This window comes from Vollenhovia emeryi, unplaced genomic scaffold (assembly GCF_000949405.1).
Source record: "Vollenhovia emeryi isolate VEMERY1.0 unplaced genomic scaffold, V.emery_V1.0 DF939140.1, whole genome shotgun sequence".
Taxonomy (NCBI): Eukaryota; Metazoa; Arthropoda; class Insecta; order Hymenoptera; family Formicidae; genus Vollenhovia; species Vollenhovia emeryi.
In genome coordinates, this window is record NW_011967226.1 from 1,955,637 (window position 1) to 1,968,870 (window position 13,234).

Sequence of the window (13,234 nt, forward strand, 5' to 3'; positions counted from 1 at the left end):
GGGGGGGGACACGGTAGGACGCGTAATTCGGATTGAATGCGGTGCGGTTCGCGGTAACCGCGTCTGCCTCTCTCTCCGATCGCCGTTGCCTCGATCGAGCGAGAACCCAACGCGGCTCTCGATCGACCGTGATAAACTAGATGGGGGTGAGGGAGGGAGGGAGGGAACGAACTTCCGAAGAATCGATCAATCACAGTTCGGCGCCCGTCATGTCCGTTCGTAATCCACGTGCGCGGAGAGGGGGAGGGGGGGAAAACCCAGAAGAACAGTTTCAGCGTTTGCCAGTCGTGCGTACGCGCGAAACGGTGCTCGACGAAAGCCCGGGGGAATTTCTGCCGACAGGCACAGAAACGCTCGATCGCGAATTTTTCGCGGGATCTCCCGACTGCATTCCCCCAATTTTCCATACCCTGTTCGCGCTCCGAGCGCAAGTCCGTTCGATTGACGCGCGACGAGACGCCTCTCTTCTCGGGCCGAAGGAAAGAGTGGCGAAAGAAAAGTAAAAAGAAAAAAAAACCCCCCCCCGGTGCCTCGATCTTATCCCGGTCAGATAATCACCAGCTTTTGAACTCCGTTCGCAGACGCGCTCAATGCCGGCGGGGGGATGATCTAGGTGTCCGCCAGTGGTAACGTTGGACGGCTGCGGCACAAGTGGGAAATAGAATAAATTGACTTAAATATGAGAAGAAATGAAAATGTAAATGTGTTAGGCGCCTTCTCGAGGCGCGTCGCGGACACGCGGTTCTCATCCGATCCTCTCGCTGGCGGATTAATACTCTTAGACGATAGTTTCGTACATATAGTCTGCATATACAACAGCGGCCGCTGACCGAAGACGGCCATCGGGGGGGGGGGGGGTAGGGGGGAACGCATGTTCTCCGTAAAACGAATGATTGTTGAACGTAAAATCGATCGCTGCTACGCGGGTGACCTGATAATTCTTTTTAACAAGCATACTGCTTACACAGCCTACTTAGCTAAGTCTCCTCTCACCAACTCTCTCGCGCGGGTGCACCACCGTAGGTGAACGCGTAGATGTAACCGGTAAGCGTTTATGGCAGCGTTATGAGGTCTACTCGCGGTAGCGATCGTCGTGTGAGGACCAGAAAACTTACGGAACTTAAAATTCAAAAGGCGAGGGAAACAACAATAGTTGACGTGGCTCAAATCGTGTCGAGCTTCGTCAAGCGGTTCTTTCTCGATTGCCGTAAAAGCGTTCCTCCCCTTCGCGGCTCGAGACCGAAAAAATCGTTTGATTCGGCCGACACAAAATGACCATATTAACAGTACAATGTAAAATGAAGATTAAACGTAACTCAACTAAAAATAAACTCGATACATATCGTGTAGTTTGACTTATTCCCCATCTAGACGGGCGATAGAGGAACAGAACGGAGAAAAAGAAAAGGCGGTGGAGCAAAGATTTTTTATAATGGTCACTTTTTCGTTTCTCGGCAAATATAATTATCTAAATAAAGAACTAAATTTAAGGGGAAAAAAAGAGAGAAAAAGAAAACCAAATCGTACAGATTAGTACAATAATCGTAACGCGGTAACGTAATTAAGTCTCCTTGCCATTTCACTTTTCGATTTCTACCGTTAATTGACGTATCCTCGTTCACAAATTCGCTCCTCTTCTTTCTCACTCTTGCTCTATCACCCTTTTGTATCTTCTTTTAAATCACCGTTTGCAGGATGGTCCTTGCATTCTGTCGGAAGAGCGAGACTTTTCTCCGACCATCCCGTAGATGACATTTTTCTATAGAACTCTCTATATATATATTTTTTTACGCACGTGTACATGTGTGTATGCTCGTGTGTATGCGTGTGGAATTTCCTTTTCTCTCTCTATATATAATATATTTTATAAAATACATTAGTTTACAAACAACGTTGGATTAAGTGTCGACGCCCTGCGCGGGAGTCATCGCAGCTCAGACTCGATCGTGAAAATCAAGTGCGGTGAATTCGAGAAATACTCGTGTGTACAACGCAAGTTAAGTCTGGAAGAACGGCAGTACTCAAATTCCGCGTAATGTATACACATATACATACACATATGTATTTATGTATATATCTATGTAATCTGGTCGTCGCTGTTCGAACGCACCGCGCGTTCAAAGTTGAAGAAACACTTCTCGTACCTCCTCGTGTGGGTAAATTCCGTCTGAATCGATTGTCGAGTCGTTTCACGCAAACTATTGTCTCGAAGAATTCAAAGTTTTATAAAAGGCGCTTTTGTCTCGCTTTCTCGCTCCAACTGTCGAATTGCGTTGTACAATTCGGTGATGTACAGACAGTTTAACGACGACGTTAACGTGAAACGACCCCCATTGTTACTCTAAGTTAATGACGCAATGCGATATTTTAAGGCGCGATGTGGAAAGATCGAAGCGTCTTTCGTAGATGTACGCATACTGGAGATGATAGAGTTCTAAAATATCATTGTTTCTCGACCATTTTCAAGTGGGTTTTCACACACAACTAGAAATTAATTATATATATTTTTAAACGCTATTATATACGTCGCGTACGGTTTCTGAAACACTGTAACGGCTTATCTGCAATTTTTACGCAACAAGCGAAAACTACACGAAAACGATAAAAGCCCTCGATAAATTTGTAACGGCAATTATTGCCTGTATCCTACGTCTATCATCTTCTTCAATGACGAACGATGTGACCATGGGAAGGGAAAGGAATTCTTTTTCTCTTCGTAACAAGATCGTTTAACGGAGCTGTGCGACCGGTTGGCAAAGACGTCGATCAGAACAATAAGACTATCTTATCGCGCTACATACATATTTACAATTCCTCTAGCATCGCGCGCGCTAGAGCTCTCTTCTTTCGCGTTCGGAACATGCACTAGCGTAGGAAGCCACGGGAGGAAATCTACTCAAAGAACACATCGTACCTTTTGCTAGACCACTACGAGACCTTCTTTCTTCAAAACACTCTATTAAATACATGTTCTCTCGGTAAAAAACATCAATAAAAGTATCGCTCTCTCAAAGCTCCGTACAATTAAAAGCTTTTCTTTATACAGATCACGTTTTCTATGCGCGAGATATCTCGCTAGTGCATGCCACGGACCTATCTATATTGAGGCAAGACCAAGTCATCGAATACTTTTCATCTATCCGTTTTGCCGAGTCTGTACAATTTTGTTTTGTTGTCGTATCGCCAGATCGATGCTCACGCCGAACATGAAGAAGGTTTAAGATATTTATTAGGCTATCGCGTGTAACGGAGGTTTCGATTCAACTTTTTCGCAAACGCACTACCGCCTATTTTCCGCCTTTCTCTACTCGTAACTGATTGCCATAGGATCGCTAAATCGTTACCTTTTTTTTTCGTCCAAGGTAAAACTTGCAGCTATTGAACTGAATACGCTCCTTTACTCTCCAATCTTTGTAAATGATCTATTAACACTAAAGAACGTTTTAATGTCTAAGGTAGTAAAAAATGGAATCAACCGACAGTTCTTTTCGTCTAGTAGATTTTAAAAACGACGTACTCTTATAACGAGTTGCTCTTCATTAAGTCACGCTACAGCTTTTTATTGATATAAAACAAAATATAAAGTCGTATCCTGTGGACGTGATTCCTTGAAAAAATTATAAAGCAATGAATATTGAAAATTAGATGATTCAAACAATCAAAGAATATGGAAATTCCATAATGATGAATCGATTCGTGATTGAAATGAACTATCGGGCGACGAATCGACGCGGAAAAGCGTGTAAATGTAGGACAGTTGAATCGAGAAGGTGAGAAAAGGATCGATGACAATTACACGAGTAGGAACTGCAAGAATACTGGCACAACGTTGCGCGTTTATCTGCCGTCGTCTACGTATTTTTACCCTACGGCGAGGTAGGCAGGTGAAAATGGGGCGGTTCAGTAGACTACTTCGTAAAACTTCGATAGACTTCGTTGTAGTGCGGCCTTTATAGATCAGCGCAGGGTGGGGAAGAGCGGGGAGGGAACGGGATGACGGGGCAACAAACACATTTCCCTCGCACCTTCACGTTCACGTTCGGAATCGCCGCTCATTGGCGACATGCTCGGCTCGTATTGATTAGTAAATTGATAATCGAGAGAAATAACGTATGGTTTTACAACGTCAGGATATTCTGGGACCACAGTCTCTTGCGGACCTTTGTCCTCTCGCGTCCCTACGTATCCCTAAAACAGAAGAGCACGTTGTTCCTCCTGCGCAAATACACCGCGGTGGTGCGTATGCTCACGAGAATATTACCTTAAAATAACCTTCTCCATTAGCATAGATAGGCGCCCTTCTGAATGATTGGATGGGAGTAGGGATTTGATCAGTTCGCGGATTAGGGACTCTGTCATTCCCGGCGACGTGCGTTCCGCCGACTCGAAGGCGCTTCGTAGTTCTTCTACAGCGCCGCCGTTCTTGCCACCACTGCCGCCCTCGCCGTTATTGTCTCTCGCCGAATACTGGTGCTTTCGTTGGAGCTGCAACGTTATTGGAAACACCCGGTCATTCCTAAAGATTCTCACTAATTTTCATATCTTTATCGTACTGTTGTATATTCAGTGCACGGTACCTCGGAAAGGAGAGGAAAAACAACGCCGGACAGAGCGACGCTTCGCGGATGCTTGAGCTCCTGCGAACTTCTGGGCCTCTGCTTATCCTCGCCAGGTCTGTGATCGGCCATCGAAGTGATGGGCACGTCGGGTTTGCTGTTCCTCCTCTTCTCCCGTGAGTTGAAGTCCCTGCTCACTCTATCCCGATCTCTGCCTTCCCTGTCCCGTTCTCGTTCCCTGACGACTTCTCTATCCCTCTCGCGGCTATCGCGCATCTCCTTCGACTCTCGGAGCGTGGACTCGCGGCTGGAGTCACGATAGTCCCGCTCATCTCGTTTCTCTCTCGTGTCCACCGGCGGTGGAGGCGCGGCTTCGTGTGGTCGGGACTACAAGGGAAGAAGAAAGTAAGAGAATGGCACAAATATCAGGACACGAGGTGTCACACGGTCGATCATTGGAACGGCAACGTACAGGCGTGTGTTTCGCTTGGCCGTCGCGCAACGAATCCCTGGACTCGCTTCTGTAATGATTAAGCGTCGTGTCCTTCGGCGGCGATCGCGAGGCGCCGTTCGCGTGCGGTTTATTCGGTTGGCTGTGATTGGAGGACCTATGGTTTGTATGCGTTAGGGTCAGGGATGTGGGCTGCTCGTCCAGTGGCAGCATAGGCACCACGGATCCTTTGACCCCGTGCGGGCCTTTCACCGTCATTATCCATGGCTCGTCCATGTCGCTGTCTTGCTTGGATTCCTCCCTGAACACCGTGTAATGCAGTGTGTTACAATTTAGTACCGCGCGCTCGGATGGTGGCCTATTATGCCGCGCAATTGATAAACGGCCTCGAACTGGTTTGCCTCCTTCTTGCGCGCCCGAGATATAAATTTATTATGGAATTAACGGCGGAAAGAGAAGAAGAGCCCGAACGTACGAAAATAACTAGCGGCGGCTTTTACTTTCGTAAGAAATGTGACAGAGACGCGAAACGAGGTACTCACGAGTCCGAATTCTCGCTCTCGGTCTCCGACTCCTCGCTGCGCTGTGACTTCCACTTTTTGTACCTGTCGATCAGGTCGATCAGGTACGAGTTCTTTTTCGCCTTCCTGATAAACTGGAACTTGAGCAGCTCCTTCGCCGTCGGCCTCTGCACAGACACGAGCGCAATGGTTGATAAATCAAAATCGACTATGTTACGTGAATGCTAATACTTTTTATTTATCAATTGAACGTTAAACTAATTGCCCACTGCTGCTCTTCGCTCTTCATTCTTTACCTCTTCGTGATTATTGCTGGGACGGCGTCGGAAGTGATTCGACAACGTTGAAAGTATTTCCGAAGCTGCGAGACGCGATTGATTAATACGAAACGCGGACAGCCATGAATACAACTCACGTTTTCGGGATCCTTGTTGAGGCAGGCCTCGACGAACTCCTTGAACTGCTTCGTGTAATTCCCGGTCAGTTGCGGCGGATTGTTCTTGGGTATTAGGAAGAGAACCCTCATGGGATGCAGCTCGCTATTTGGTGGCTCTCCTTTCGCGAGCTCGATCGCCGTTATGCCCAGGGACCAAATGTCAGCCTGCGGGACAAGCGTTCGCAGAGTTACACCACTTGCCGGATCAAGCGCTAATGAAACGCTAATGGAAACGTGACCGCGCCGCCACTTTCAAGACAATTTTTTAAGCAGCGCACGAGAGAGAGAGAAGGTAAAGAGAAACGACCGGCGTATCAAGACAATTAATTTTAACAAAGGATTTTATCTTGCAAGTAATACTACGAATGATTAAACGATAGGGATGAATATCTACGCGAACGATAACGATACGCATTCGGGAGTAATTTCGGAAAGTGCATGAAGACACTTTCGTGCGTACGTTATGCGCGTATAAACCCAATAAACCTAATTTACGGCAATGTGGGGACGCATACCGCAGTATATGGCGGAATTTAATTAAGGCAATTACCTTGGAGTCGTAAGCAGACTGCTTGATGACTTCGGGTGCCATCCAGAACGGCGTACCGACGAAGGTATTTCGTTTACTGGTGGTGTTCGTCAACTGACCGGCCACACCGAAGTCGGCTAGCTTGACGTCGCCCATCTCGCTCAGCAAAACATTCGCCGCTGCAGGATCGACAAAAGTTTGTCCGCGCGAATTAATCTCCCGTTTTTAAATCAATACGAAACCAAATAAAATACGGTATACGCGCTCCGTCAAAGGCGGACAAATTTAACTGTCTGCCAATTTTTACGTACTTAAATCAACGCCGTAACGTTCGACTACTTTTTAACAGAATTTCGCATCGCAGTTGAGGCAGTTCTTTCCCAACTGTGCTAGTCAAAATGAGACTCGGTCAATAAAGTTCAATAGACAATGAATTCTTTTGTACTAAATTCAAGGACAGATTTTTAAACACTATACTTCTCTTAGAATATTAAAAAATAAAATAAAAAAGAGTTACAGAAAATTAAATAGTATTCTGAATTCTCTTACGGAAAAAACGCTCAAGTTTTGAGTGTTAACACTCGTTTACGCCCAAATTTGACAGAAAATTCGGACAATCGAGTGTCAACGCTCAAAACTTGAGTGTTTTTGTTCCGTAAGGGTTGCTTAGTGTTAGCAGAGCGTTGATCGTGGCAACATCACATTTCATCGTGAATACGACAAATTGTGAAAAGATATTTTGATTCTCACAATGAAAAATCAGTTGCGATATAAAGGACGTTTTATAAAAAGCAAAGTGTTAGAGCAGAAGCGAAAACGCAAAGAACATTTTCACCCAGAAAACAAAGAGAATGGCACAACCTACGTTACCACACCCGCAAAGACCGTGCACGAAAAAGTTGACCTAGCCAAATTTTTCTTTGGATTTATCATACTCTGATCCCGCACGGTCAGCGTCGTTGAGATTTAAACGTGCGCTTCTTCAAACATTCAACTACTTTTGCTCGATTTTTTGTTTCAATCCTTATTATAGATTTTTTGCTGCTGACAAATACATGTCCATGTGTCAGGTTTTCTACCTCAGCGGCCAACGGCGATAAGCGAAATGTTAAAAACAGTTAATTTTAAGTGATTATATCTCGGAAAATATACGGTAAGCCAAACCCAAATTTTGCACACATACGTATACATATATTAATATCTAAATTAGTTTCGCTGCAAGTTTAAAGAAAATCAGCTTCATCATTTTTGACCTAACTACCTTAACGCGGGTTGATTCACGCGGGTTTTCAGTCGCACGGGCGAGACGACGATCGGCATGATATTCGGTGCCTCGCCCGAATCGCCCGAGCGAACAGCGCGATATCTTTCGACACTTTTTGCACGAGGAGCGTTAAAGTACCAATAAAACATCCTTCGCGCCTTATCGAGCGGACGTACCTTTAATATCGCGATGGAGCTTGCGCTCGCTGTGCAGATAATCCAGCCCTTTGAGCACTTCGCGTAATATCACGGCGATGTGCATCTCCTCGAAGCTACCGGCCTTCATCAAGTCCAGGGCCGAGCCGCCACCCAGATACTCCATGATGATCCACAGCTTCGTACCCTGTCGAGCGGAACGAGTACGGATGAGATTGGGAAACGTCGGCGTTAAGACGCGTAACGGCCGGACTCTCGCCGGCGGTATCTCGCGAGCCAATTAACGAAAATGGACCGTTTCGCCGAACGATCGCCATTCGCGATTACCTTTGAGTAATTAAGAAAACTACGGAAGTATTAGCCGGCCTCTGTCGCGTCGCACTGAAAAACAAAATTTCGCTACCGCAGCTAGTCGTGGTATGCTAACAATACTTTGCTGCAATAACTATAAAGTTCTAAACCACAGCAGACGGTTTGCTGTCGCACCTAATACAATAGGCACAGTGGCAAGGTATTTAGCTATCACAACTTAAATGTTATTTGGACTGTCCATATTTGGACTGGAATTTAGTTGCCACATGCAGTTTTTAGCTATACGGCAATTACATTTTTCTTTCCGCGCGTCGATACTTTTTAAGGACATTTCAGCAACCCATGTGGACGTAGCAGCTGCTCGAGTTGCGTTTGAGACAATCGTAACGTAAGAGAAAAATCGCGCGCATGATTCCATGGACAGAATAGATTTTTACGTCGTTACTTCTATATATTTTTCTATATTCTAATTTTTTGATATGTAATTTTACACAACCTACACTGGCCAATATTTTTAATCTAAAAACACACTGCAACGTTTCGGTCCCGGATTTGGACCCTTCTCAAGTAATCTGTCCACAAGATTATTAAAGATCTCATGTCAATTATTGGCCGATATGAGATCGATACGAGATCTTTAATAATTTTCTGTGTGTTTTTAAAATAAAAACATTGGCCAGTGCAGGCCGTTCAAAATTACACATCATCGCTTTCCAACTACTGGCGATATTAAATTTGTCTGCGAGTTCTACTTTTTTATTATACAAAAGCTCATTCTCACTCGTGATTATTTTTCTGCGTAGCTTTGTCTAACACTCTAGGGGACTTGTTCCAGGGCGTTTAATAAATAAAGATTCTATTCTACTTACTCTTTCTCTTCCCCCCCCCTCCCAACCACTCGAAAAACGACGTATCGCGTGACCGCGTATTATTATATCGCCCGAGTCGCGGCTCCGATCCGTGAGAGAGATCAACCGTGAAGTGGCGATCAGCGATACGAAGCGGGCAACATCCTCGCCACGGGGGTGAGGTGACCTTTCTTCAACAACGGACAAGCGATATGATTAATCCCGCGGTGTTGTTCGCGCTAATGAAGATTTATCGCGCCTCCTCCTCCTCCTCCCCCTCCTCTTCCCTCCCCTCCCGTAAATTAGCGTCTAATGCGGGCCGGTTAAGGAAAAACGGCGCCCGCCGTTTCCTGCGCCGGCCTATTAATTTCCCGCCAGGCGCAGCGCGCTCGTTTGCTCCAAGGCAACGCGCGTCATCGCTGACCGGATCCTCCGCCCCGTTGCGATAATTATATCCGACATCGATGACCAATCACTGTGCGACTTATCGGATAAATTATACGGCGCGCGCGTTTAACAGTGGTGGTCGACCGTGCGCGAGTGTTGGCGGCGCGGCGCGCATAAGGACGATAAAACGGATGAGTTATCGCGCGTTAATAATCAGCGCGGCCCGAGCTAGTGATCCGCGCGAGGATACTGCGAGATTTACGCCCTTCGCTCGATCGATTATAAAGAAATAGTTAATTGATCCCTTGCTTCCCCCCCCCCCTCCTCTTCCGCGGGGGTCACTCGACCGACCCCCGGAGGCGCGCTGCCGCGGCCTTGCGATTACGCGTCACCGTGCGTACCATATACTCTTCTCGCCAGGTGTTGCCAAGCGAAAGTGCGCGCAACGCGAAGAACGAAACGTCAGCCCCTCGCGCGTAGCGTCGCACGTACCTCAGGCCCGGTTTCACCGAACGTCGTTTAACTTTAATCGTAGTTTAATTCACGTTTGTCTCTCTCTAAAGTGACAGTTGGAAAGAGACGAAGGATGAACGTGAGCCGAGCTTAAAGTTAAGCGACGAAAATATTACCTCAACCAGGGTTTGAACCTGGACGTCCCTACACTCTAGGCGGGCGTTTCGCCAATTCAACCACCGAGGTATGTGGTAATATTTATCGCGATAACAGTATAAAGACGTTGTCTTCGCGTCTATTTTTCGACTCTTATTTAATTCGACAGAAGAGAATAGAAATCATTGATTTCATCTTAATGTCTGATTTGTATACTACGAGGCTGTGAAAATTTTTTATGAGTCAAGAGCAGTTGTCTTATTAGTGGAAATCCTTTCCGAGAGCGCGGTATTAACATTCGTTGCCCAATAGACGAAATCTCGGGATAGATACGAGACGTTGAACGTTTCAAGGTAGAAATTTGGTTCGTCATCTCCTTCTGGTGCCGAAAGGCATTGGGTAAAGAACGTTGGCTCGTATCAAAGCACGTGCTTTGTTAGATTCTTCATATCCATCTCCCTGTACGGCGTTTCCTCGCGGGAGACTCTCCGCGAGTCTTGGCTCCGGCTTTCGTTCGACGTTCGTGCGGTTGACGCGCGCCGTCGTTTTACGGCGAATAATTTTCGTAGTTTAAGCGGGTCAACCGCGCCGGACCGGGGAGCATCGGCTGCCCATAAAATTGCACCATTTATCACCGTCGTGCAGTCGGGACGCCCGCTCCAAGTGCGTTCCGCTTTTTCCCGTTCAGATCCTCTCAAGGCCGTCGTCGTCATCGTCGTCGCCGTCGAGAGAGGGTTCGCTCAATTGGATCAGCCACTTTTGCGGATTTTTACGCGAACGGGGAATTGCCACATCAGTCCTCTATCCCCTTTGGTTTCCCTCGCCAAGAAGAGACACGAGACGGGATGGCAGACGGCGATCCGTTCCGAAAGCGTTATCGGAGATAACGATTTCGAGATAGTCGCGAATCGGACCCGATACGGCAGGGGATAATAAGGAAATAAATTGCGCAGGTTGATCTCTAATCGACAGACCGGGGGGTTAACGAACCCTAGGACGGACGGTTGGGCAGATATCGCGATCGAGAGTCGTCAAGTTGATCGGAAGGGCATTCGACTGTAATTAATCGTTCTCCTTCGCGTCACTCCTTTCTCCGATTTGAAAGGGAAATTAAAAGTGCAATCTCGTAAGCGCATCTTGCACGTATATTCTTACGTGCGAGCTTCTCTGAAGAAAGAGACACGGGCGTTAAGGAGCCCGTCGCTTTACGTAACGGGTTACGAGTCCTCGCGTTGCAAGGGAACTATTATTAGTCGGCCAATTTCCTAATGGTCCGGATCTCTCGTTCGACACGAGCCGAGAATAGACTCGCCCCTCGCGTAATCGACGATATTTATTTTTCGCTCCCCTTCTACCTCGCCCTCGCCTCCGTTCGCGGCAATTATGGTTAATTGACGGAGTCCGGTAATTGGTTGCTTTCACTCTCGGCGAGTGACGACAGAGGCGCTTAATTTCAATGCTCTGGGGGGGGAGGGGAGAGGGAGATCCATTAGAATGCAATAATCGCCCGCAGTCGAGTGCAATAATAACCGCAATTTAAGCGCAGCAATCGGAAATCACGATCGTTGTCGGAATTAAACGACACGGGATCTTTATTTTCTTTCCTTTTTTTACGAAATTTCGGCTACAATTAGGAAAAAAGATAACGCAGGTACAAATGCTACAAATACACTACTGAAGTTGCTACAAATCAGGGGATTTTACCGTCTGATGCGTCTACGAGGAAAAAAGAGGTGGCTGGTTGCGCAGATGCAGTTAAGCCGATTTACTCGCGAGCACGTTGCAATTTATCGACATTTAATTCGGCGTTTTAACTCGCGCGGGCATGCGGAAGGGCGCGAGTCCAAACGGAGCAGAGTGAAGATTAATTCCGTCGCGTCGTCCGTCAATGCCAGCGGCACTCCTGCCATTTCGCGAAACGGAGGTACAAAAGGACACAGCCCTCGAAAAAGAGCAATGGGAAATCGAGCCGCCTCTCCCCCCCCCCCATTAATCACCCATACGCTGAGCGCTTTTGTCTCCATTTTGCATGCCGCGTTGCATTTTGCGGGGTGCACGACTCGATGTTAAAACGCACGTGCGTTCCGAGTCTACCTAATTTAAATTGTGCTATTTATTCCCTCTCCCGTGTGTTCGAACTCTTCTTGAAATTTTAAATTCCACGTTCGCAATCCCGTTTGTAATCGCGAGCGCTCAAAATTATCCCCGTCCCCTCCAGCGACGAGGACGGTACAACTTTCACGATGAACATCACGTGCAGCGGCGCAGCGTAAGGTCACAAAGAGTCGAAGCACCCTCCTCATTCTACCTGCTATTATCGGAGAACGTGTTTTCCAGCGTCGATCGAGCAGCTGACCGTAAATCTCGGCCGCGGAGTAAAGCCGGAGTGGCAGAATCGCGGTGATTTCTGCGGAAAAATGACACGCGACCTACTTGACGAACCTCGGACGTTCGCTTCGAGCACTTACCGTCGCAAATTGGACGCAAAGCGAGATTGCGAAGTGCACGCGCCCCGTCCGTCGAATACGCTCCGTGAATTAAGAATGATGGGTGCACCCCGTAGGACCGCCTCGCTCTTTGATTCGCGCCGAAGGCGTACGGGAAAACCGAGATGCCGCGATTTCATCAAGAGGAACGACGACATTTCGCCGAGTTGAGCGCAATTATACTCGTTCATTCGTAAAATTTCGGCCCGGCGGTTCCTATTCAGAGTGCCAGGCATTGTCTTTTGTTTGGCGCACAATGAACCGCGAACGTAACAGGGTAAAAGGGGAAGAAGCGTCGCCGGATTTGCGTTCGTACCTGCAGATATTACACGCCGCGGATAAAATCCCGTTTCACAAAAACGCTTCCGCTAATTATCGCAATGCGCCGCTGGGACCCTGCGGCGTTGTTAAAATGTGTTATATAACCGTTTTATATAACGTAGAAGCCGCGGGTTTCGCTCGCCACGATTTTAATCGTGAAAATTGATGTTGAGACATCAAGAGCCGTAGTCAACGATAAACGGCCCGAGTCGAAATTTTGGTACTACTTTGACCACCTTTAAAGATAATTTACACCTACGTAGACCAGCAATAACCTACTTTGATGACATTATATTTTTTACTCCTCCCTTGAATCTTTAATTCTAAAACTTTACTTTAGCTCCCACTTAAAAGGATAT

General features: G+C 46.9%; 1 protein-coding gene across 6 annotated transcripts in view; it reads right to left on the reverse strand.

Annotated features, from left to right (window-relative positions):
* Positions 1 to 1,423: 1,423 nt before the first annotated feature.
* The window catches only part of LOC105567182 (serine/threonine-protein kinase 25), a 115,579-nt gene continuing 103,768 nt past the window's right edge, over positions 1,424 to 13,234 (reverse strand). For 5 of the 6 annotated variants that reach the window (XM_012021820.1, XM_012021821.1, XM_012021817.1 and 2 more), the window contains 8 exons: positions 7,934 to 8,099; positions 6,515 to 6,672; positions 5,944 to 6,129; positions 5,550 to 5,695; positions 5,029 to 5,308; positions 4,578 to 4,943; positions 4,262 to 4,485; positions 1,424 to 4,188 (listed from right to left, as the gene is read on the reverse strand). In XM_012021820.1, coding sequence (XP_011877210.1) covers positions 4,179 to 4,188; positions 4,262 to 4,485; positions 4,578 to 4,943; positions 5,029 to 5,308; positions 5,550 to 5,695; positions 5,944 to 6,129; positions 6,515 to 6,672; positions 7,934 to 8,099 — 1,536 coding nt within the window. In that variant the 3' untranslated portion in view covers positions 1,424 to 4,178. Of the gene's footprint in view, positions 4,486 to 4,577; positions 4,944 to 5,028; positions 5,309 to 5,549; positions 5,696 to 5,943; positions 6,130 to 6,514; positions 6,673 to 7,933; positions 8,100 to 13,234 lie in introns of all 6 variants that reach the window. The other variant, XM_012021816.1, reaches the window with a different exon arrangement.